Here is a 27,365-nt window from a genome sequence, read left to right as displayed (position 1 = left end):
GAAGCCGAGAGCAGAACCGTGTTATGCTGGAAGGCCCTACGATAAGGGACGGACGGACACCCACGTCGCCAGCTAACCGCTAGGACTACCCCAGCCGCAAGTTTTAGCGTGAGACTTTTTCGCGTTTCTGTTAAGTCAGGACCACCCCCCAGCCCATGTTAAAAGCTAGAGCCCTCCAGAAGAACAGTATAGATCTTACGATAACACTAAAAGGACCACACCAGCTGCAAGTTTTAGAGTGAGACTTTTTCGCGTCTCTGTTACGTTGCAAACTTTAAAAACATTGCCCAACCACGAAAAGTATAATGTTTCTCATTGGATAGAAAGAATTTTTGTAGTCAGTGCTTAAGGTTAACATTGAGACCCTGATTGGTCTGATAAAAACACAGCCAGATAGTTTTTTTAAACCAACTTCGGTAAATTGTAGTAAGGAGAAATTAGGAGAGAGTTGCTTCCAAGACGGCGAGGTGAGCGGAGCTGTGCTGCCCGCCGCCACCTGACGAACACCGACAAGGTAATGAACGCACACGATGCCGCATAACAGCGCATAAAGCTTCACTTGGAACTGCAGAAGTCTCATCTGTTACATCCCCGTTTTGCGTAATAGTAGTGTCGATCATCAATTAAATCTCATGGTATTCACATTTGCTACGTAAGTTAAAATCTGAAACGCGATGATTTCTCTGTTATATAATTATTGAGAAGACACATCAGCCACTGTAATTTACGACAAGTTAGATAAGTAATTAAAGATAATTGAGAGTCACTGTAGACCATTTTGATAGTTTTCTCTTTTGTGAAACTTAATTTAAACCTAGATTATAGATGTGATATGGCATAGGTCATCCTTCGATCTATTGTAGAACTTGGAAACCCACTCAGGGAATATTCGTTAACATTTTTGTTGAACGCAGTTGGTTTTTACCATCCTGTATTAAAACATTTCCTTTTATCAATAGTGCAATTTATAAACAATGTTTTGTGAGTAGAATAAAATTTCCAATGGTAAACTTAACTGCTTTTTCGACGTTATTTTACCAGCTAACTAAAAATAGGAAAGCCTTGATCCCCTTCCACTAAATTTAGTTAGTATTAAGATTCTTTTACAGGGAGTGCAGTGGAGTTGACGCTGAAATCATTAAGTATTTGGTTACATCATCGCTAGTCTCACTGAACTCTTCTGAACTCTACATGTCATGTGTGGTCTGGCGTCTCCTTACCAGCAGCAGGTCCCAGGGTCAAACTAGTCAATTCCATAAAAACCACGCTCAGAGCGTCGTTGTGCGAAAGTGGTAGGGATACACGATATAGAACAAACGGACACCACGCAGAATGTTAGAACTGCTATTCATTTATTGCGCAAAATCGTGATTTCTGCTTTATGACCATTCTCAAGTGCGAGTCGAAATGTCACAAAATGTCCGACCTCCTTGTAAATTTACTTTAATATATCAGAATGATATTATCACTCTGCAGCGGAGTGTGCGCTGATATGAAACTTCCTGGCAGATTAAAACTGTCTGTCGGACCGAGACTCGAACTCGGGACCTTTGCCTTTCGCGGGCAAGTGCTCTACCTTCTGGAAGGTAGGAGACAAGGTATTGGCAAAAGTGAGGACGGGGCGTGAGTCGTGCTAGGGTACCTCAGATGGTAAGAGCACTTGATCGCGAAAGGCAAAGGTCCCGAGTTCGAGTCTCGGTCCGGCACACAGTTTTAATCTCCCAGGAAGTTTTTTACTTTAATGTTTAATATCCGTTCAGAGAATGTCTAATAAATACATTAACGTATACACAAATGGCTCAAACGAGTCGACGAGTATGAAGCGACCGCAGCGCCAAAGTTCCTAGACTCGTCTACTCGAGCAACTAGAGCAGGAGCGAAAGAAGCCCGTAAAGCACTGACGTGACAGCGGTGGCGGTGCCTTCATTTTGCAACATTAGACTCGTACTCGCTCCATTTCTGATCTCTGTTTCCCACCTCTCGTCATATGGCGGTACGTCCACCATTGTCAGGCATGATCATTTTGGGGGTTCCGGTGTTGTGGTGGGGAAAGGCACAAGGTTGCATGGACGTCCTGATACTGTACTCCTCCCTCATGTGAGTCCGCAGGGTTGTAATCGTCTCTTGACTTCATTTTTATTAATGATGATGTGCGACCGTATGGAACCATCCTGGTGGGGAACCTTCTGCACCGAGAGGATATTCGACGACTTAAATCGCATCGAGTACATGTTGGATGCGTTGGGAAGTCGCACTGCCATCCAGCAGTTGTCAGTCGCACTGGTAGAGAAATGAAACGTTCTACAACAAAGAACTTACTACCAACCTTTTGACCAGCATGAGAGCACACCGCAGAGCATGCATTGACATATGTGGTGATGACACAACCTATTAAGAACCATGTCCCTCCTTTTCTAATTTCCAGGGGACCATAACGAATCATGGTGACTTCAGTGTAATTACTGTCTTTGAATAAAAGCGTCATTTCTATTCGTCTCATTGTGTTTTTCTTTCAGCTACGTTCTGTAATGTGCTGTACCACTTGTTTCCATGTATGCTCAAAGTTTGTCGAGCTATTTCGCTTGGCGGTGATACATTGCGCCAAATTTACTTTCGTCCTTAAGTTTTTCACACCAGTGTGTTAGAGTTTCTCATATATCGTGCAGGATAACCACCACGAGAAAACCAGAGAAATACGAGTTCATACGGAGGCTTCCTAACAGTAGTTCTCCCTGTGCAGCATTTGCGAATAGAACAGGAGAAGGCGATGTTTGCACCCATGTACCGCTCGCCATAGACCATAAGTTGGCTTGTGGCGTGCAGCTGTAATTCTAGTTACGTAGCCGTCTTTTCCCCCCTCTACTGTTACTGATTTTTTTATCAGCATGGTAGAACGATGTTCCTCATCGAAAATATGGTTGCTCTTCATGTGCAGCGACAAGTGTTAAGTGGGGTACAGTCTTCTTCAGACGTAAAAGTAACTTGGGACATGCCCAGGTGAGTGTTACAGGACCAGTACTTTACACATTATATATAAATGACGTAGTGGATAACGTCGGATGTTCCATGAAGCTTTTTGTAGTTTTGGTGTTGCATACACCGAAATCACAACGCTAGAAAATTGTAACTTTCAAATGTGTGTTAATTCCTAAAGGACCAAACTCCTGAGGTCATTGATCCCTAGACTGACACCTACTTGAACTAACTTATGCTAAAACCAACACACATACACAACCATGCCCGAGGGAGGACTCGAACCTCTGGCGGGAGGGGCCGCGCAATCCGTTACATGGCGCCTCTAACCACGCGGCAAAATTGCAGTGAAATGCAGGAAGACATGCAGAGGGTCGACACTTGGTGCAGGGAGGGAAGTCGATCGGTAACTAAACAAATGTAAAGTATTTCGAATACATTGATAGAAAGACACTCTATTATATGATTACACAATTGCAAAACAACCACTGGGAGCATTTACTTCCGTAACCTATCTAGGAGCACGTGTATAAACCGATTTGAAGTGCAACTACTACATAAAATTAATCACAGGAGCATTTACTTCCATAAACTATCCAGGAGCACGTGTATGGACCGATTTGAAGTTCAACTACTACATAAAATTAATCACGTGTAAGATTGATACCAAACAAATTCATTGGATGAATCTTCAAGAAATATATTCCATTGAGAAAGGTAGTAGCTTAAAAAACTCTCGATACACCAGTACCGTACCAGATAGGACTGATAGAGAAAACAGAGAAGATCCAAAGAAGAGCAGCACGTTTCGTTACAGCTTTCATTTGATAAGCGCGAAAACGTCACGGACATGCTCAATCAACTCCAGTGGCAGACGCTGCAAGAGAGGCGTTCGGCTGGCCGCTGTGACCGAGCGGTTCCAGGCGCTTCAGTCCGGAACCGCGCTGCTGCTACGGTCACAGGTTCGAGTCCTACTTCAGGCATGGATGTGTGTTATGTTCTTCGGTTAGTTAGGTTTAAATAGTTCTAAGTCTAGGGGACTGATGACCTCAGATATTAAGTCCCACAGTGCTCAGAGCCATTTGAACCATTTTCAGAGCCATTCCGTATCACGTTCCGAGAGCGTACATTCCTACAAGAGTCAACCAATGTCTTGTTTCCTTCTTCGTAGATCTCACGAAAAGACCATTAAGATAGAGAGAGGCTACAAGCGATCGTTCTTCCCGCGAACCACACGCGACTGGAACAGAAAATGCGGAAGTGACACTGGTACACAAAGTACCCTCCACCACGCACCGGAAGGTGACTTGCGGAGTATAGACGCAGATGTATTACTCGAGATTTTCAAGACATAATTTTTCTGCTCTCGCCGTACACACATGCAGCTGCAGACGTCATAGGTCCAGTTTTCAGTAGCCATCTTAACTGTCGATTGCATGGAAAACTGAAGGTGGGGGGGGGGGGGGGAGGGGGGGTGAGAGTAAAAGGAACGGAAGCGATTATTGATGGCAGCTGCTTCGGGACATTACGCGGAATCAGAGACGACCGGGATTCGAACCCGGTGCCATCCGCTTCACAGTGTTATCGCAACTGCGCGGACTATCTCGGCACGCTCACGGCCGAACCACAATCCGACCGAGCGTCACCTATCCGCAGCCCTGTCCATTTTTCCATGCTCGCTGCTCTTGAGATTATCGCAGGAGGTCGGACGTACTTGTGCATCCGCACTGAAGAAAGTGGATCCACTGCCCATGTAGGAGAATGAATTATACGAACGCGTAGTGTCTGTTCTTTCGGACATTCATCTAATTCATATCTTTAAGATTACGTTTTAGTTCATTATTTTTTATTTTGATTTTATAAATATTTTAGGTTTTTTTATTAAGATTATTCATTTAATTTTAAAATTTTTGTAATAATGATAGAATTAGTATATTAATTTGTATAAAATTTTTACCTTGTAAACTTATTATAAGGAACTAGGCAAAATTGATTTCCGCCTGTTTATCAAAAACATGTCCTCTTGAAAATACTTTGTGGTCTGGCCTGCTCACTGAGCGGATTTTTAAAGAGCCGCGGTATTTTGACCGTGCAAAGGTAGCATAATCATTAGTCTCTTAATTAGTGGCTGGAATGAATGGCTTGACGAGAAATCAACTGTCTCTTAATAAATTTTTGAATTTAACTTTTGAGTCAAAAGGCTTAAATTCTTCTTTAGTACGAGAAGACCCTATAGAGCTTAACATTTTACTTTTATATAGTTTTTTTGTTTGTCTTTCTATATTTAATGATGATGTTTTGTTGGGGTGACATTCATATAATTAACTGCCAGTATTCCTTAGCATGCACAGAGCACCGAAGCGAGCAACACGCTACGGGCTACTTACTGCCGGCACCGGCTGCCATCTGCTCGCCTGCGGCGGGGCGTGATAGGTCGTGCGTGCGCGCGCCGCCACTGCTGTCATTTGCCTAAGCTGCGATACTCATTCACTTTACGGCCCCTAACTGGCTGTAAAATTTGTTAAACGTTTACGACCGCCGTGCCGTAGAAAGCGACAGCGCTTTCCCTGCCGTGGCTTATGATGGAGCCGTCGCCCAGCTGTTCGGAGATCGGTAACGTCACAAGCGTTGATTGAGTGCCCCTCTGCGGAGGTAATTGACGTCACGGAAACACACACACTGTTAGTTAACTGTGTGTTATGCGTTCTCGTCAGGAATATCCCTGTCTGCCCCTCCTCTTTTCTTTTCTCTAGTCCTATATCTCTTCTTTCCCTTTTAATTTTATTTCATTTTTTTCCTATGCGTGTCCCTCTTAGCCTGACTTAGAAACGTGGTGTCAGACGAACACCTCCATTACTCTCGCTTTCCACTTTGACTCGTTATAATTACGCCGGAAATAACTGACTGCCTGTTCGTACTTCAAAGGTTTCAATTTCGTTTTCTATTTACTTGACAGCTTTACAGGGTATATGCGGGAGTAAAACTTGATTACTTGGTTTCTGATATCTTGTTTCTGAAACCTAGTCGAGGAAGCAGTAATTTCTCTTTCAGTCGGGTGGACGGAATGTAGGAGGGGCGGATGGACCGAAGCGTATAGTTTGTTTCGTCGTCGTCCTGGTCATTACAGACGCGGAAAACAGCATTGTTTCATTTGGCTGGGTGTGGGGTTTACCGTTGACTCGGCTCTTGTTCAGGGATCGATCCCGCCATTAGGAAATGGAAATTTGTGGTAGGTCCTATGGGAGGTTATCCGTCCCTAAGCCTACACACTACTTAATCTAACTTTAACTTAGGCTAAAGACGACACACACACTCATGCCCAAGGGAGGACTCGAACCTACGACAGGGGGAGCCGCGCGAACCGTGGCAAGGCGCTAAGACTGCACGGCTATCCCGCGCGGCCCACCATTAGCCTTAAGTGATTTATGGGTACTAAGCTCAATGCAAGGCAAGACGGCTGGACACTTCCAAATTGGGTTTCACTGTACAAACAATATGGATTTCCTAAGTATGTGTGTTGTTGTCTGAGTGAGTTAATATCAAACCGTAAATTGAATGGGCAGGATTTGATCCACAGTCCGATCTCTCTTTCCTGTCCCTCATCGCTTCTTTCGCTTATGCAATGGGCTTATATTTGAAAAATGTTGAATTGCACTTGGCTTAGTGTTCATATATAGCCGGCCGCGGTGGGCTCGCGGTTAAGGCGCTCAGTCCGGAACCGCGCGACTGCTACGGTCGCAGGTTCGAATCCTGCCTCGGGCATGGATGTGTGTGATGTCCTTAGGTTAGTTAGGTTTAAGTAGTTTTAAGTTCTAGGGGACTGATGACCACAGATGTTAAGTCCCATAGTGCTCAGAGCCATTTGAACCAAGTGTTCATATAACCTGCAGGTTCCCCTGTAGCCGGAGGAAGCCAATAGCATTCCACCTCCAGTAAACTGTTTCTAGTAAAGCACTTATACTGCTGTGTTCAAAACACCCCCGGATTGAGAACAGCTTCATTTAATGTACCTTAAACTAATCGATACAAAAAATGTTATAGCTCATTCACTATCGCAACATCCGATTTTTGCACACATCACTATTGAACAGAGCGAATGTCTCCGTTCCACTGCCATAGTAAATATTTATGATCGTACGTTTGATTATATTCGAGGTAATCCTATACAGAACTTTAAGATCAATCTCAATAAACATTCGGGATAATGACAACTTTAATGCCAGAGTGAATTTTCTGTCCAAGAATTAAATTTCTTTTGCTGAAACCATTTACCTGAAATGTGTATATACAGACTGAAGCGACGGATGAACATTTGTACCAAGGCCGGGATTCGAACGTGGCCTTGGTTCTAATTTTCATCCGTCGCTTCAATCTTCATATATACATAATAAATGTTTGAGACTGGAAAAGATCACTGGAACCATATCGTTTCATTTAATTACCTAAAACAATATGTTCCAACGCCCAGCTGCCAAATCGTCTGGTGCGGCTGCGAAAGAAACACATTATAGCTCTTAGTCTCAGACTTCACAGTTAGCTATCACGGTATCACATTGAAACAGTAATCAGAAAATTGACATGTATCTCAATCGTTTCACTCTGTATTGATATTGAATAGCAGAGTTAATTTGGTAACATCGTTTTACAAAATTAATCACCTTTACTTACCCACAGTTTTTACTTGCTTTTAGAGCCAATATTCTAAATAGAATACCTGTGAAACAATTATTATATGGCAGTGATATAAACCTAATAATTTTATGAAAAAGATACGGCAGATTTCCATCCTCCTCTTTACTCCTCTATATATTTCCTGATTTTCATTCTTTCATTACTTTCAAGAATATGAATCCATGACATTAGCGTGCTTCTCCATGTCTTCATGGACGGGAAGCTCAGTTTTTCCTTTAATCAGTTTAATTGGTCGCTCTTGACCGGGGACACATTTATGAGTAGTTACGTTCAATGGTTTCAGATAGCACCCGAAGGAGCCAACTTCCAGCGCTTCTGAATTTCTTCATAAATTTCGTTTAATTTAAATCGAACCTATCTTGTTTGCACTGTTTCTACCCGCAATAAAGAGCAATAGGTTGTTTCTTCGTTGATGGTACAACAGGAGAGTGAGCGACGTTCCTAGATGTTCTAGCTTGTTTACTCCGGAAATCCTTCGCAGTTATCTATGACAGGTCCCATATAGGTTTTGCGCGTTACAGTTACACTGACAGTCGATGCCAGATAGTTAGGATATTTTCCTGTGTTCGCAAGAAATAATGGAGTTTCTGCTTCAGCTTTTATTACTAAAATTAAAAAATCGCTCCTCTGAATAAATTTGGTTTCGAATGCCACCCTCTTTGTTCACTGATCACGTTTCGAATTTCCTAAGTTTCGTCATATTCCAGATAATTCAATTTCTCAAGAACCATGAAGAAATTCGGAACTTCGCAAGGGCACATTAACAGCAAGGTTATTCTGTTTCCTGGACCGTAGTTGAGCTAAATTCTTCAGTGTTATTCGTCGAGTTGACATCCATATCAACTGGAATAAACAGAAGAGATACAGATGCTTCAAAGACAAACTCCGCGCTTCGCCTGCGATTGGTTTCACAAGCGCGAGAGCGTCGTTGAAACGCATAACAAACTCATGTGAGGCTACAAGTAAGACTATATCTGGGGATCTTGGACAGCCTCCCTAAACCTTGTGACAGCCTGCCAACTGGTCAATAGTGTACATTTCCTTGAGCGTGTGTTTAAGAGTAAGAGAAATTATTGGATACACGGAACAGTGCAGACTTACTTCCGACGCACCACCTGTGAATGGAAAAGTGAGGAATAAATGATTGTTGGACCCTACGCCACACATAGCTGCGGAATACACGTGTAAATGCACCAAAGGGGTCTGTTTAGGTATTCTTTGTCGCAGTATACTTGGTAAGTTGAAACTGCCCTTTGTCTCATGCCACGGGTCGCAGCCATTTCCCACGGTCGTGGGCGATTCGCAGCGCCACACACAGCCAGAGGAGCAAAAAACGGCAGCGTTCGGGTATCCCTGGCAGCCGCCCTGTTGTCTCGGCCATGTATCGCTGGTGATCGATTGCTGTCGCTAAGTCCACAGCATTCAGTTTCTTCTTAGCCGCTTCGGTCGGCTTTTCAACAATCTGGCGCCACGTTCTCGTCCACAAAGACAACGGAACTCGCACCGGTATGCGTACTACACTACATGGCAGCACCAGAATCAAGTGGCGTATTGTTCTTCCGTATGACGAAAAAATACATTTCAGTACGTACTGTGCATATCTGACACTCTATGGAGCCCAAGAATTCCAAGCAACAACGTCCCGTTTTTAACAACCCGGTTGTAGACCAGCGGAAATTGTTTACGAAAGACGAATCTAAGAAGTAATTACGCTTTTAAACAGAATTTACGTTGCCTGGAGCCAACTGTTAAGTATTGGGAACTGTTTTGAAGTGTTTATATATCCGCTGTCTAGGTGCAGTGGAAATCTGACACAAGCAGGTTATGAAGTTCAACGCAGTCGGAGTACAGTTGCCATAAACTGTTACGAGCTAGTGAAGTGAAACTGAATGTAGTTTTATCTGAGAGAGTTGCGTCGCGGTATCCAATCAGTTGCGAGGCGGAAAAGCAACAGTAATTCACCTCTAATCTGGTAATGTATTTGATATCAACTAGATAATGTAGTAAAAATGCTCAATGTTAAGATACTTATGAAACGTATAGTGTGACAAGACACATGCAGGGTCTCTTCTTCGCTGAGGGTCCGGATCCATTTTCCGTTTCTAGATGTGTTGCACAGGGCATCGTCAGTACATTAGTTAACTGGCTAAAGATTAAGTTGTTATTACTGTCTCTACTGTATGCAGAAGACTCGGAAGAGTTCAGCATGATTTTTAATATGTAGGTTCCTGTTGAAAGTATCATCTACCTAGCGGGCTCTACACATCCTAACCGTATGTTAGAGGGATTTAGAAACATCTCTCGTAAGCTATTATAATTACTTCCGCTTCTATTCTAATGAACCTGTGATGCAGAATCGACAACCAATAATCCTCCCCTTTCCTCACTGCCCTCCCGAACCAATATTGCACTTGATATAAAAAAATGGTTCAAATGGCTCTGAGCACTATGGGACTTAACTTCTGAGGTCATCAGTCCACTAGAACTCAGAACTACGTAAGCCTAACTAACCTAAGGACATCACAAACATCCATGCCCGAGGCAGGATTCGAACCTGTGACCGTAGCGGTCGAACGGTTCCAGACTGTAGCGCCTAGAACCACTCGGCCACCCCGACCGGCGTACTTGAATTAAGTGTAATCATTACAGATTAAGACTAAGTTAAAACAGTAAAACTGCAAGTAGCTGAAAAAATCCCTTGTTTGGGGCTCGCACCAGGAACTATTCTTTGTAGGAACGAAGTTATTCGTCAGTATCAGCAGCACATAGACGTAAAGTGGCTGAATTCTATTGGTAAGTGGAACGGTGCGAATCTCTTCAAGATCATTCGATGCTTCATCTTACTGAAGCGAAACGACTCGTAGCCAGAGACAACTGCTTCCGTGTCCTTGCGGTGTTAGTTTCTTTTGGATTTCTTTTGTCTTCGGCGCCTTGTGGGCTTTGGAGAGCAGACCGTGACTTGCAGTTATTGCGGAGTGTACTAATGATCAGCCGTCTGGCTTGGCATTGACTTTGAAAACGTAATCTTTGCCACACCCGTAAAGCAATGTAACTCAGTCTGACGAGAAACCAGAATATCGCAAAGTGTTTATAGTAGTCGATTCTATGAAATCATCGATGGTCAGTACCTGACAAATAAAAGCTTTTTTTATTTTGGGCATTCTTTGGCAAAATGAAGAGACTTCCCTTCTGCGACCGTGATAGACGGGGTGAATCAGAACTCCGTAGACAAAACATTCGGAGGTAGTCCAGGGGTACCTTCTCAGTATTTTGGTGGAAGGGTATCTGAAAGTTTGTCGGTGGAGTTCTTGTTCATCCTGTGTATACGGTCTTGGTCTAGTAGGAATAAAAAATCCATCTCAAGGAGACAAACAATTTTTTTGAGAAAATTATCCTGAGAAGCGTAAAGCCGGTGCTTTGGGCTAAAGATTTGTTTTGTTTCTTTACCCACTTCAGTCGCAAGTTTGAAGCGTACCTTGGCGGCGCGTATCTGCCCAAGGCGTACTTTTTCATCCGTTCTTTTGTCATTTGTTTTCGTAAACCTCTGCCTCGTGCCCGGGGCTAAAGCCTTGTCCATGCTTACGTAAAAAAAAAAAGAATGCTCTGTCGGCAGAGATTCCTCGGCGACAAAACAATAAACGCGACGCACGTCAAAGCTTACACACACCCACGAATGAAACCAGGCGAGGAAGGACATTGCGCAGCACTCGCTTTGTACTCTGGTTCTTCGAACCGCCGCTTCAAACGTGGTTATTCAACTGTGTTGTAAGTATGTACAGAATTTCTACGAATCTCTTCAAACAAAGTGTTTCTCCCAAGGACTAAGATGTTACTGTCGTTTGGGCCAGATCACAGGAATATTACTGGGTAAAGGCTGCACTCATTCCTGATGTATTTTGCGTCTAAGTGTCCATTCAACTTAAACGGCAACACAATTAATGGTTCTTATTCACAGCTTGTCGCCAAGTGAAGGATCGTCGACCTTTAGTCCAAATGGTTCAAATGGCTCTGAGCACTATGGGACTTAACATCTGAGGTCATCAGTCCCCTAGAACTTGGAACTACTTAAACCTAACTAACCTAAGGACATCACACACACCCATGCCCGAGGTAGGATTCGAACCTGCGACCGTAGCGGTCGCGCGGTTCCAGACTGAAGCGCCTAGAACCGCTCGGCCAAAACGGCCTTTGGTTTTTGAAGCTATAACATTAGCCTTTTTGCAGATTAAATTGTGGGAATTGGATTCGACTTGTACGCCCACAATATGAATACTGTATAAACATCGTGGTTTCCAAGTGCAGTGGATTAACTTGTTCGTGCACTTCATTATAATACCATACACCGTGTTTGTGCGCCTCCGTTTGCATCAGAGGAATGCTTGTCTGATGAACAGTGCATTGGGATAAACTATGACAGGCTATCTGCGAATCTAATTCGCTGTGGCACAATCGCCGAGTGCAAGTCTTTCAAACGGACTCCACTTCGCTGACTTGCGTGCCGCTAGCTCACACCATTTATTCAGCTGGAGAGAGGAGATCTAGGGTGTAACGTGGAATCCGAACCACGTGTTGTTCCTGGAGTTCCCTCGTGTAGTTGAGGTGAATGCTAGCTTAAAAAATTCCATCCGACCAGGCTTCGAAAGGCCCAACGGTACCCATCGACCGTTGCGTCATCCTCGGCTGTGGAGGGGCGTGTGGTTATCACACCGCGCTCCAGGCCGTTGTCAGTTCTCGTGACCGGAGCCGATACTTCGCGGTCTAGTAGCTCCTCAGTTAGCCTCACAAGGGCTGAGTGCACCTCGCTTGCCAAAAGCACTCGGCAGACCTGGTCGGTCACCCATCCATGTGTTAGCCAAGCTCGACAGCGCTTAACGCCAGTGATCTGACGGGAACCGGTGTTACCACTGCGACAAGGCCATTGGCGGTGGAGGCTATCTTAAAGGCGATTGAAAATTTCAGTTGTCCGTCTGGGATTGGATTCCGCCACCTCTCAAGTTTCCAGGTGTGCACTTTACCACTAGACTGTCAGTCTTTGCTGACCATTTAATAAAAGTCATTAGGCCTCGAGATTGAAATCACACTGAAATGGCTCACTGATGACGACACAGACGTGGCGAAATATGTTTGAGCAATATGATTTTGTGGTTTGCGTAAACAGGCGGAACCGATTTCCCATATAGAGTAGTGCTCCTTTGTGCGTGCTTCAGAAATGTAATTATCACTATCATAAGTAAATACAGTAACTAATTAACTATGGCCGTTGTGCCTAAAGACAGAGATCAGGAGCGTGTGAAATAATTATTTGCAGTTAACAGCTACTAGTCACATTAGGCCTGTATTTATTTTGTGCTTATTTTAACATGTCGCTAAGGGTTTCGAGCCTGTACTACTCTTCTTCAGGCTTTTATGCAGACAGAAATGCAGGCGATTAAGCGATAGACTCTCTGAGGTAATCTAAATTAGCACATTGTTCTGGTGATGGAGTGGCTATTGGGGGTGGGGGTGGGGGGGGGGGGGCGGTGGCGGTTTCGGCCAGAAGTCGAATCGATGTCGAGTGATATCTGCTGCTGTTATTATTTTGTCGTGGAGCTCAGCAAATTTTGACATGTCTGTCGTTCACTTACGATTTCAGCATTCTACAGCTTTATTCGCATTTTATTTGCACTTGGTACGCAGATTTCGATATGCAGGGTGAGCATACAGTGTACTCCACACAACAAAAATTTATTTCTAAGGAGTTATACTAGATACAGCTACGCATTTTGTTGCAGATGACAGCTTAACACATGAATTTTTTTGTGAGTAAACTTCTACATTTGCTCTGACTGTACCAGTTACAAGGGTTTCAACAACGGATAGTTTTCTGTTTTTTAGCAAGATGGTGCACCGACAGACTAGGGCGTTACTTCTTCTTGTTACTTCGGCTCCAGTTTTTGGATGAAATTTTTCCGGACAGATGGATCGGAAGAGGCCGTGCGACGTCATGAACACCATGTTCACAAGGCATAACCACTCTTGACATTTTTTTTCTAGAATTACGATAAGGCTAAAGTGGTCAGTTCACCAGTTGCTGAATGCAAACTCTTGCAGCACGAATACAATTTCGCTATTCGTGATGTGCAAACTCTTTCGGCACGAATACGTATACTTGAGAGACGATGACGGAAGAGATGTTATCAAAGACGTGGGGAGAAACTGAGTATCGCCTAAATGTTCTACGGACAACAAACGGAGCACATGTGGAAACGTGTCCGTAAAAACGTTATGAGTGGAATTACCACTTGCAGCAAAGAGCATGGCTGTGTGTAGACCATTCCGTTAAAAATAATTTTTTTCAATCAAGGAAACACTGCACAACCTTATTTCACTGCACGACGCGTTTTCGCATGGATGTAAACATTACACACTTACGTCTTACAGCATGTGGCTGGGAATCTACTATCGGTTTTTTAGCAACAATTTTCGCGATACTGTTAGGTAGTCATGTGTTTCACACTAGAGCACGCCTCTTCAATTGAAACGCCCCCTTAGAAAAATTTACGAATGACTGTGCTGAAAAACCTCTTACATTATTTGATTTTCAAACAGCTGAGCAGAACTAAACGTACTCAGACATTTCGCTCTTTACCTATTCTGATCAACACTAAACTGACACACAATATTTTTAGCGCAACGCAATCTGACTTTCAATAATCTCTACAAAAGAATGGCCCTGACTAACATTAACCTATACTTTTCACGAATCACTTACCTCACAAAAATCTTCGTTACTCGAACTACTGCAATACAGCGAGCGCCACTACTGCCAGCTAAATAAAAGATTCAAACTACTGAAGGCACTAACTACTGATAGGCATAGTTAGCAAATGAAAGATTTTGATAGAGAACAAAGAATGTATTTACCTTAATAGTGTTCAAAAGTCATAATTATTTATATATATATATATATATATATATATATATATATATAAAATCAGTTCATGACATCCAGTCTTACAAATTTACTGTCTCTGATGGACACACGTCCAGATCGTCCGCTCTCAAAACTACGCCATTTCTCTCCCCACATCCACCACTGCTGGCGGCTCACCTCCAACTGCGCAACGCTACGCGCTGTTAACAGACAACTGCCCAACACTACAATAGCGAATATTACAACAATGCTAACCAGCCACAGACTGCACACAGCACAGCCAGTGATTTTCGCTACGTGGCGTTACCAATATAAAATCCTAAAAAGCCTACTTACAAAATCTATTGCATTAGAACTGGCTTAAAACTTAATGCCGTACCGCTAAACGACACGTGTTACTCGCCTCGCTATTATTTTTACAGTTCGTGTTATACAGCAGTCGCTAACGTAAGAGAAGCATTATGCTCATTACGCAGGTACGGTCTCTACCTGCTCCTCTGGGCAGGTACTCCACAGACAACCAGCACCGACCCTCCCCCTTACTTCTTTGAATATTCATGCGGCAGAGGAATGCGCAGACAATAGGCATGAAATATAGGCGAGCCCGAACTCGTAAACAAATTAGAACGCGGCGTGCTAGCTGTCCGGCGCGCAGTACCCGCTGCGTCGTTATGCGGTATGTTTACGTCGCGCTGTGCCACGTCGCGCGTTAACAAAGGAGGGGCATTAAAAGAAACACGTAGCGGACCCGACAGCAGACGGCAGACACGGTGGATGGCGCCTCGGCGTGGGCGCCGGCCTCCAGGTGACCCCGGGGGCCGCGTGTGGGCAGCCCTGCCACACTCGTCCAGCCGTGCCACTCCACTCCAGGCTCCAGCTGGAGGCGTTTCCGGTCGCCAGCAGTCGGTCCCCTAGCTCCTCCTGCGCTGCCTCCTTCCACTCTTTCCGGAGGTTGTACGTCCTCATTTGCACCCTGAACTCACGACCAGAGAAGGAAGCGAGATCAGCGATCAACGTCCCGACGACGTCGGGGTCGTTAGAGATAGAGCACAAGCTCGGAATGTTGCAAGGATGGGGAAGAAAATCGGCCGTTCCCTTTCGAAGAAACCATCCAGTAATTTTCCTAGAGTGACTTACCGAAATCACATGGAACCTAAATCTGGATGGCCGGATTCAGATTTGAGTCGTCGTCCTCTCGAATACGAGCCCAGTGTGCTCACCACTACGACGACCAGAGAAAAAAATGGTTCAAATGGCTCTGAGCACTATGGGCCTCAACATCTTAGGTCATAAGTCCCCTAGAACTTAGAACTACTTAAACCTAACTAACCTAAGGACACCACACACACCCATGCCCGAGGCAGGATTCGAACCTGCGACCGCAGCAGTACGGCGGTTCCGGACTGCACGACGACCAGAGAGAAGTTTGCACAATTAGATGGCGTCGACGATATTACCAACACGTTTAATGTCTTGATCTGCCTGCGTAATTCAGAAGCCAGCGCGGCTGCCTGTCATGCCGCAGACACGAATTAAAAATCCGGTTCTGCCACGAATTTTTCTTTGATGGGAGACCCGTAAAGGCGTCCATTCAGCCTCGTGATGCCGACCGAGGATCTACTTGAATGATAAACAGCGGATCCCAGGTCTTCAAAGCCGACAACGGCTGGGAGAGCGGTGTGCTGACCCCACGTCCCTCCATACTGCATCCAAATGATGCCATTGTTGACGATGACACGGCGGTCGATCGGTTCTGACTGCCTCGCCTCAGGTCAGAACGATGGAGCTACATAATGTTCCCCGGGTATGCATCTGGATTGCTTTGTCTTTTTATCACGATATTTCGACAACGTAGCTCATTTCAGGGATAATCTGGTGATAAACGAGCTACGTTGTATAATAGGCTCAGAAGTCGTAACAATCCGGCAGTATATCCCGAGAACATTATACAGGATATCAAGTTTATCTTGAGCACCCGCAAATAATATTTTGTCCAGAAAAAAATAAAAACATTTATTTACTAAACGTTGTTTAGCTATCAGAAGGGCGTTAACTAGCATGATTTCCTCTGCTGTATCTTTGTTTGTTACGAATAGATGATGGCCGAGCGGTTCTAGGCGCTACAGTCTGGAACCGCACGACCGCCACGGTCACGGGTTCGTATCCTGCCTCGGACGTGGATGTGTGTGATGTCCTTAGGTTAGTTAGGTTTAAGTAGTTCTACGTTCTAGGGGACTGATGACCTCAGAAGTTAAGTCCCATAGTGCTCAGAGCCATTTGAATGATTTTTTTGACAAGTCTACACATTTCTTAAGTGCGTGTCTATTCTTGAACTGACAATTTTTGTTGGTATTTAAGTCGACACTCCTTTTGCACATCATTCCTCTAAGCTTAGTTAAACTTAACGAAAACTCTAATGTTTCTGATTTCCAGATGCTACTTTCATTTTAAAGAAAATATTATCTTTCCTTCTCTCTCTCTCACTCTCTCTCTCTCTCTCTCTCTCTCTCTCTCTCTCTCTCTCTCTCTCTCTCTCTGCATTAGCAAAACGTTCTGTGTAATTAATTAGTCATTTGTATTTTAATCTTAAAAGGAACAAAATTGTTAATAACTGTAATAAAAGTGAAACAAATTTACTGACAAAAATTGCGTGTGATTCAACTGTGCGTTCAGACAAGAAGTTCGAAGAATAAGAGCTCTCTGCTCAAATCCAGCTCTGCTTTTTTGTTTTGTGGGTATGTTTTTGTGTATCATAAAGTTTGATATACCGAAAATATCGATATTTCACCACCAACTATCATAGCATCGCTATCACACATCTGTCAAATTGGAAACTTAGTTGTAGCGATTACGCCCGCTGGTGACTGAGTGTGTCCTTTGGTTGTCAGGTGCGAGCAGCTGCTCCGGGAGACGGCTGCCCAAGTGCTCGGCCTACCTGGCCTCCATCGAGTCGCTCGACGACAGCGAGGAGGAGCAGGCGGGCCGCCAGAAGGCCTCCGGATCGCAGGGTGAGTACCTGCCCAGTGCGCCGGGTTTCACTTCTGTAACGAGTACGTAAACCAGTTAAGTACAGGTGGAACCCGTGCGAGTGCAGTCAGAACTTTCTCACAACGTAAAGTATCAATGACTCGTAGAATAATGTTATCGAACAAAAGAGAATCCAACTAGCGGATTTACGACGAGGGCTGGTGAGCTGGGCAGCCTGGGTGTGGCTTTTAGGCGGTTTCCCACGTCCAGCTGGGTAAATACCAGGCTGGTGCCTACGTCCAGCCTCAGACACACGCTGCGCAAACGTTTAGAAAGTGCTTTCTTCTCAAAAGTTGCCCCGTTGAGAGGCGTGGCTGTAGTACAGTTACAAGGTTTGTAATATTGCAAGGGGGGTTAATTAAAAAGAAAAGACCAATATTAATGAATAAATGCAATAATTTTACTAGCTGTGTGACCGGTTACGAAGTCTCGTAACCGGTTGGCCCTGACTAGTGTTAACACGCAATCTGACTGCATAAAATAAAAATAAAGAATGACAAGGAATTTCCATTAACACAATTGATCAGTTCAGTCCCCTGCAACTATAAAAGCTACGAAACAACAAAGCACAAGTGTAACAGTTCTGTGTGTGGTAGTGGGACTCAACGTACATGTATCTGTCTCAGTTCTTTCCCAATACGACAACTGATGACCTCAGAAGTTAAGTCGCATAGTGCTCAGAGCCATTTGAACCATTTTGAACCCAATACGACAAAATATTTTAAACACAATGTACACTGAACTAATTGAAAAACCAGAAATGCTATAATTGCACATAGAAACCAGAATTACAAGTCTAATAAATGAAGACGAGCCAGATACTTTGTTGACTGTACCTGTGAGCAAGAGGGATTGTTATTAAAGAAAACTGTAATACCTTTTTACCTCATTATATACTGACGAAAATATTCCATTACACCAGCATCATAAATCAAAAGCCCATCTCCTTTCTCAAATATATTCTGACAATTGCATCTTCTTCCATCTGTACATTACACCAACCGTACAGTACAACATTTCAGTCAACACTCATATCGTCTACTCTCTCGCCCAACAGAACAACGACTGCTCTCGACATCCTCTGAACTACTACTGCCCCCGTGGAGGCGGCGGAATAATAAACCTTGGCGCAATCTCTGGCGCTGTGAGTCAGTGTAGCCACCTTTCAATATAAAGAGCTACCAACCACACCTATGGTTTAAAGTTTATTCAACTCAAATCACTGCCGTGTTCGGATTTTACAAATCCATCTACCGATGGCCTCTTACAGGTTTCTTTCTTTCTTCCTGCGTCCTCGTTTTGTGTACGTTGCTGGTGTGCTGCATGGCACAAAAACCTCCAGCACTTAGATTATAAATATCTTGTTTTATGAGGGTCGTTCATAGGAAAAGGTACGAAACAACTCTGGGTATAGAATGAAACAACTAGTTTATTATTACCAGTCACTGTTTTTATACACAGCACGTTTCAAAGGCTTAACCTTCTGTCATCAGGTGGATTTGTATGTGTTAATGCGACGTGTGTGTGTGTGTTGTGTTCCTACTTTGAGGTAACCTGTGCCGCTGTCTCCAGTGGGTCATAGGCTCCTTTCTCTGTCGTAATATAAACTGTGGGTTTAACTGAAGTCTTAATTCTAAACTAATCACCAGAGGCCTGAGCACAAGTATCCCACTACTTCACGAGCCGAAGGATTCCCTGTTCCCAGAATTTCTGTGGCTGTGATAGGTACCAGTTTCCCATCTCTGTCCTTCAGTTCGTCGTCCGAGTTGAGGCGCTTCCATCTGAAACGTTTTATAGCGAACCAAACACATGGAACTCGCAGGGCTACATATCCGGGTGTAGGGCGAATGCTCAAGCTACTCTCACTTGGCTATTACGCTTTGTGTGACCTTGGAGACGGGTGGACGCGTGGGGAGCCGGACCATTGCCTCCGTGAGCAGCCCAGGCCGATTGCTCTTGATACAGTAGTGTACGCTACGTAGCGTATCACAGTACAGCTGCGTTCGACTCTGTTCCCGGCAGGCTTAGAGCTAATGTTGCTACCTGAGATGGCAGCTCTGTGTTCAAAATGTCGCACTAAACAAATGGACCAGGGACCGCACAGGCTGGAAGACGTAAAGGTTTTTTTTCCCCTGCAGGAGGAATCCGATGAGTATCGGACCTCGGACGTCGAAACAGATGATGAACGTGACCTTACCTGCTGAGGGCACAGCTTTAAATTTCTTAGAGGGTGGTGACACAACACAGTCACGCCGGGCGCTGCATTAGCGTCCCTGTATGTACCAGTGCTTTGTCCCAAACCGGCATATGCAAATTTCAAACGTTTCGTTCTTACGATGTTTCGTACCTTTTCATTTGGACACTCCTTACAGAAAACGTTCTCACATGAGATTTGACTAGTCTAGACGCAGACACAGGGAATACACAGATTGCGTCAGGCTACCAACTGTCAGCACCACCACAACCCATATAACAGTATCAATCCCCCAGAGAAACAGTACAATAATGTCGTGTGACTAGGGCCTCCCGTCGGGTAGACCGTTCGCCTGGTGCAAGTCTTTCGATTTGACGCCACTTCGGCGACTTGCGCGTCGATGGGTATGAAATGATGATGAGTTGGACAACACAACACAACACCCAGTCCCTGAGCGGAGAAAATCTCCGACCCAGCCGGGAAACGAACGCGGGCCCTTAGGATTGACATTCTGTCGCGCTGACCACTCAGCTACCTTTTTTTCCATTTTGTTCGCTTCATCTGCTCGGGGCGGACGTCGCAAGACATCCGTTTAAGTTCGTTGTTAATCGAGTAACTCAGTTTTTTTATTATAGAGAGCAGTTAAACCCTCTGACCGAACACGCTGAGCTACCGTGCCGGCAGCTACCGGGGGTGGTCTAGAGAAACGGTAAGAGGTAAGCAAGAAGAAGAGAAGACGACGAATGTCTTTCACTCCAGGTGAAAGAAAGGTAGTGAAAGGATGATCGGCTGAACAAGCTCACTAGGTCTCCCTGCCAACGAAGCGACAGAAGTCTTCCTTTCCTGGTGATGATTAAAAATAGCGTTGGTGTTCCATTACTCAGGCCATGGAAATCAGCTGAGTGAAATACGTGGGCAGAGCATGAAAGTGGGTGGGACAGCTTCGGAATCTCTCTGCCTCTCCTCTCTCACTGGCGCACTGAGCCTGCTGCGGCCGCACAGATACAAAGCCCCTCCGCCACACGAGGGAGCCGGATAGTGCTCTGTTTGTAGAGGGAGCCTGTTGCGAGCTCCGTAAGTCGGCGGCGTTGCACGCGCCGGCCCTGCGCTCGCTCGCGACCTGACCCCGGCGAGAGGCGCCCTTTGTCCAGGTAATGGCCGGCCGCTATTTACGGAGCGCAATCCTGCCGCCGGAGCTGTTTACGGCCGGCGGAATGTGAGATACCGGCCGACGACTCGTGTGTAACCTGCAAAGGCGTGGCACCGCGGTGCGACACACGGCCGACCCGACCCGTAATTGGACGAGGAGTACCGAACAATGAGGCGCACTGCCTAGCGCCACAATAGAGCCGCGGAATACATTAGCAAACAATCCCCCGCGGCGACCGGCCCTCGCTAGCCTGACCCGCCATTAAGCATTGAGCGCGGTTTCTTGGGCCGCCGGCGGAGGACCTCTGCATAATATTCCAGCGCTCTCTGCCCCCAGCTGCTCCAGTGCAGAGCGCGGCTCGCCGGGGGCCAGTTGATCTGTGGCACAACTGGTGTACTGCTGGCGGCCACTGACCCAAACAATCTAAACTTACGTACATTCCTCATGCTGCGCTTCTTTGAACAAAACAGAGACTGCAGGTTTCCGTCGCCGTTGTAATTGACAGTAAAATCTTCTGAATTTTGAAGCCACCTCATATTCCTCTTCAGACTTCTAAAACACTCGATTTTTCGAGCCCTCTGTTGGGATCGTCATCAGAATTCTTCTACACTGGTGTGCAGAAGTTAAGGGCGAAAGTAACTTTTGTGTTAGTGTCACTTATGAAGTGACACAGCTCCATAAATCCTGGATCATACATAGAAAGAAAGAACTGCTACGGCATACTAAACAAGATAACTGAGAGAAATACGTGATGAGACGACAGAAATTATACTTCTATTTACAGAAAATAATTACACCAATGCCACCGCGATTCACGATGGCCCCTGGACATTATAAACGGCGGGACATCGTTCTTAATAGTGTGGTTCATCACCGTGGATGGCAGTGCATCCTCTGTAAAGAGCTCCCTTGCTGACCACATGGTTGGTGAGGAGATCCTGTGTTAGGGCGTTCCATTCTTCCACCAGCGCCGCTGACAGCTGCTCGATTTATTACGTCTTCCCACTTATATTGCAGTAAGTTGTTCTGATCCTCCACCAGCACCACTTTGTTCTGATCCTTCACCGGCGCCACTGCATTGCGTGTTCCCACTTACCTTGTGGTAAGGTGTTCCGTTCCTCCACCAGCGCCATTGACAGCTGTTGGGTGCACTACGTGTTCCCACTTATCTTGCAGTAAGGTGTTCTGATCCTCCACCAACGCTGCTGCATTACGTGTTCCCACTTACCTTGTGGTAAGGTGTTGCATTCCTCCACCAGCACCATTGACAGCTGTTGGGTGCATTATGTGTTCCCACTTATCTTGCAGTAAGGTGTTCTGATCCTCCACCAGCACCACTGCATTACGTGTTCCCACTTACCTTGTGGTAAGGTGTTCCGTTCTTCCACCAGTGCCGCTGACATCTGTTCGGTTCATTATGTGTTCCCACTTATTTTGCAGTTATGTGTTTCATTCCTCCACCAGCGCTGCTGACTGCTATTGGGTGCATTACGTGTTTCCACTTATCTTGTGGTAAGGTGTTCCATTCTTCCACCAGCGCTGCTGACAGCTGCTGGATGCAATACGTGTTCCCACTTATCTTGAAGTAAGGTCTTTCATTCCTCCACCAGCGCCACTGACAGCTGTTGCGTCCATTACATGTTCCCACTTATCTTGTGGTAAGGTGTTTTGTTCCTCCACCATTTCCGCTGACAGCTGCTGGATGCATTACGTGTTCCCACTTCTTGCCATATGAGTATATGTTCTGCACTGCTGAAAATGATCCTCTTTGGTTGTCCACGTGTTATTGTGTGGCGCTGTGTGGGCATACTGACATCGAAATCCACGAACGAGGTACGTCTTTTCAGGCGTGCGTTCTGCCCTGACTTCATTCTTATGGATGACAGTGGGCGACCACATCAAATGGCAAAAGTGGTCGAACTCTTGAAATGAAATAGTTTTCGGTGGGTAGACTGGTCTACACATTCCGCAGACTTAACTCAATCAAGCACATGTGGAATGCATTGGGGAGTGGTATTGCAGCATGTCCACATGCACCATCGACTATCCAGCAGTTGTCAACTGCACTGATGGAGGAACAGAACGCCCTACCACCAGAACTCCATACCAACTTTGTGGCCTGCATGGGAGCACGTTGCACAGCATCCACTGCCGTCCGTGATGATTACACAACCTGTTAAGTACCACGTCCTGTAGGTGTTGACTTCAGCATAATTACTGTCTTCGAATAAAAGTGTTCTTTCTCATCGACTCATCAGGTGTTTCTTTCATTGTACTATAGTGTAGCAGTTCTTTCCATGTGTGGTTCAACTTCCATGAGCAACGTCACTTGGCAGTGCCATATCATGCGAAAGTTACTTCCGTCCACAAGTTTTGTTCACCAGTGTAGTATCTCCGGGTAACTGAAGTATTAGCCACCCAAGGACACCGGAAGAATTCTGAAGAACATCCCTGGAGAGGGTTCGAAATGTCGAGTCTTCTACACGTTTGAAGACGAGTATGACGTGGTCTAACAACGCAATATTTTCAATATTCTCACCCCGTAGGCCGATTTCGGCGTGTGTCTATGGAGCACACATACTGTTAGTAAATTTCTTGGATGCCTTAAGATGGCACAGAGATATGTGAAATTTTGTTTTACTTATGTCTGTCCTTTGCGCAGTTACTTAAGTCAAGTGGTACCAATCCGTGAAATACTTTTGTTTACGCGACCTTTAAAAAGTAATCGTGCAGTGTGTCTATCTCGTTCCAATGTAAGAAAACTCGAATAATTTCCCATCTACAGAATGAACTAGAACTTCATCAACAAACTGTAAGAGGCGGTAGTTTGGACCGACAAGAAAAAAAGTGTAGTAAACATGTGCTTTAAAATCCGTGCCTCAAGAGCAAAGAGCAGTTGTTCATCTTCGATACTGGAAACACGTCCCTTCTATTGCTGGCTATTTGCTTTCCATATTTTGAGAGGAGGTAGTACGTACCATTACAAAATAAAGGTTGGGCTCTAAAATGCATACCTTAAGAGTTAGGAGCTCTTCCTCAGTGGAAGAGAAACAAGACGAACAAGTGTTATAGCTCGTAAGGTATGCATGTTACAACCGATGTTCACTTGACATTTTTTCTTCTTCTTTTGGTCCATACTGCCACTTCTGTAAGTTCGTCAGTAGACTTTCAGTTCACCTTGCGTATATCATTCCTGAACTAAAGGTGCTTTTGTATTGGCCGTTCTTGTTGTTTCTAACATTCCAGAGCTTTCACCGACTCAGCATTACTTCCAAGACCCCAAGTGCCTGCTCCTCTATCAACTCCTTCAGTTTGAGAGCAAGCTTTTGGATCACCCTAAATATAAATATTGCACATGTATGGCTTATTGCCAACAGAAATTCACACAAAATGGGTAAGTTAACTAAGGGTTAAAAAGAATATTATCAACATGATGAATGTCCTAAAACTGCTGTCACGAATGAAATCATTGAGACAGTGCAAAATATGATATTGGACGATCACGAATAGAGGCCATGTAGCTAACTCTTTTGTTTTTTTGTTTCTGGGGGAGGTTTTCTAGAAGCACAGGTTAGGGTTAGAATCGACACGCTGGGAACATGGGGACAAAGTGAGCTGAATTAAAGGACGCAAAGTTGAATAAAAAGTGCCTCTGTCTACCTAAAAAGCAGTCTTTGACTGCCAAGACGAGAATCATATCGTATATAAGCACTTGCAAAATTTTTCCTTTACGTTATAGATACAGTAGTTTCTATAAAATGTTAGCCAACGCGAACTTCGGGGAAAATTGAATACTAAGATGTCTCGTTTCTGCTGCTTTTCATTACTCTAATTAGTTCCGGCTGTTCGTAAGTCGAGTCCTGTGCAAATTAGCTTTTACATTGTGTTTAACAGCTCTTGTTAAACATCCATTTTAACTGAAAGCAACAACACAGGTATAGTTGTGCAGTATTTATTGATGGCTACACTAAATTTTTAATTCTAAGACGTCTTCAACAATTTTCGGGAAGTGAACCAATGCGACCGTTTTGGAATAATCCATTCTTGAGCAGCAATCAGTTTCATACTACTGGTTTCCTTTTAAACCTTTTAATCACTCAATTAAATTCACATAAATACGAGGGCGGACGGGAAGGTAAAGCCACCGAATTTTTTTTATCTAAAAACTCTTAAAGTTTTTTTAAATATAAGAAACGTAATTAACGTTTTACGATTTTATTCTTCATGTCTACATATTTATTTTTCAGCATAGTGACACTGGCGATGAAAATGTTTCTCCCAACGGGAGATCAGTTTTTTGACATCGTCACTGTAGAATGTTTGACTATCGCAGTGAAGTCGTCGAACGTGTTCTTTAAATTTCGAAAGTAGATGAAAGTCGGATGTGGCCAATTCAGGACTGTGCGAAGGATAATAGATGACAGTGAACCCAAGGCGTCGGATTACTGCATATGTCGCAGCGCTCTCTGTGGTCTGGTACTGTCATGGTGCAGGAGAGGGATCTCCATGTGTGGACGAACTCGTCGAATTTGTGCTTCCAGGTTCCTGAGCTGTTTCTCACCCACCGACGTTACACACCACAATTTTGCGCTCTACAAATCGGAACCCTCTAGCGACAGAGCGGTGTAAATCTGTAAACATGAAGAATAAAGATGTAGAATGTTAATAACGTGTGTTTTATTTGAATAGCTTTAAGAGTCTTCACATAAAAAATTCGGAGGCGTTACTTTCCAGCATGCCCTTGTAGAAAACTATGTTGATTAAATCAATGAAATGCGGTGACAAGAAATAATTTCGGTGCAATCCGTTCAGAAATGTCGAACCTTCTGACATACTCTTCTAATCTATGACCTTTTTTAGAACCTGTATGTACAGGCTGTAATAACTCGATATAAAGCACCATCAGCCAAGCGAATACATTAATCCATTCATCAGATAAAGTGGTACCACCTGAGGGGTGCCGTCAGTCTTACAGAAATTGCATATGCATGACTGGCGTCTCAGTAGGACTATATTGCGGCAATTTTCATCTAAATTGACGCAACTGTGAATATAATGACGCTTATGGTCAGGCTCCTCTAGCTCTGTATCTAAAAAGGAGGGAATTAATTAAGGCGGACAGGTACAGTGAACCGAAGCTTGTGCCTGCTTGTCACACAGACGTATGACGCATGGCCTCTCAGCTGAACTCTGCTGGTGGTGAACTTCCGGCAGGTCGAATAGCTATCAAACCCATGTTTGTTGCGTAGTCGTTATTATCATCCATCAAGGTAAGTCTAGTACACATAGTAACAGAATATGTTGGGCTTGCAAGTGTGACGAAAATTGACATACGCAGTGTCCTCCGACAGAAATGCTACCTCCAATTATTAAAGAATACATAGAGATGATATTTTTAAGGAACCGTCCTAACATTTCTTTTTAGTGGTTTGTGGTGGAAAACATATATTAGGATGTTCGGACGGGGATTAACACGACGTCATCTATGTAAGATGGCTTAATCACGGTGCTTTCTCTTTCTGTCTTCTGGTACGAAAGACACAGTGGCCTCTGGTATTTTACACACAACCTCTTCATTATACTGTATCTCAAATACTATTTTTACAGGACGTCACATCGCTTTGGAAGTTTCCCGCATCAATTTTCCGAAGTACTCCTGACTAGGCAAAAATCTTCTTGAAATCCTCTTCTTCCATTACGAACAGATCGTGTTTGTCCCCTCTTCTCCTCCTCCTCATCCTCCCCCTCTCTTGTGGCTACCATTAGGTACTTTATTTGGGAAATGACATTTCTTTTTCCTCAAAATGGTTCCAATGGCTCTAAACACTGCGGGACTTAACATCTGAGGTCATCAGTCCCCTAGACTTAGAACTACTTAAACCTAACTAACCTAAGGACATCACACACATCCATGCCCGAAGTAGGATTCGAACCTGGACCGTAGCAGTCGCGCGGTTCAGGACTGAAGCGCCTAGAACCGCTCGGCCACCGCGGCCGACTCTTTTTCCTCGTGTGCTCATACTTTTTCTTCCTACGCTTCTATGTATTCTCCATTTCCTTGCTGCTCGGTTTAAGGCGCCATGTCACGGTTTGCGGAGATGCGAGTCCTTCCTCGGCCATGGGTGTGTGTCGTGTTTTTAGCATAAGTTAGTAGTGTGTGAGTCTAGGGACCGAAGATCTCAGCAGTTTGGTCCTTTCGGAATTCACACACATTTTCCATTTTCTTGCAATTACACTTCCTTCACAGTATAGCAGTATTTTTGAACACGCACCTTAAGACTGAGTTTCAGTCCGTATTATCTTCTTCTTGTCACGAATTATATTTCAAATAATTTATCTCGTTATTTTGATAATTGCATTCGTCTTCTACAAGCTTACAGCTTACTTTTCTTTCGTTGTGGATCTCTTCCAGTAAA

At 44.5% G+C, this 27,365-nt stretch overlaps 1 protein-coding gene across 1 annotated transcript in view; it reads left to right on the top strand.

Moving 5' to 3' along the window:
- The window catches only part of LOC126158603 (uncharacterized), a 180,372-nt gene that overhangs the window by 11,882 nt on the left and 141,125 nt on the right, over positions 1-27,365 (top strand). Inside the window, 1 exon segment of the mRNA XM_049916455.1 lies at positions 17,467-17,586. Coding sequence (XP_049772412.1) covers positions 17,467-17,586 — 120 coding nt within the window.

The sequence above is a fragment of the Schistocerca cancellata genome, chromosome 2, assembly GCF_023864275.1.
Source record: "Schistocerca cancellata isolate TAMUIC-IGC-003103 chromosome 2, iqSchCanc2.1, whole genome shotgun sequence".
Classification (NCBI taxonomy): domain Eukaryota; kingdom Metazoa; phylum Arthropoda; class Insecta; order Orthoptera; family Acrididae; genus Schistocerca; species Schistocerca cancellata.
This window is presented reverse-complemented; position numbering and strand designations above follow the sequence as displayed.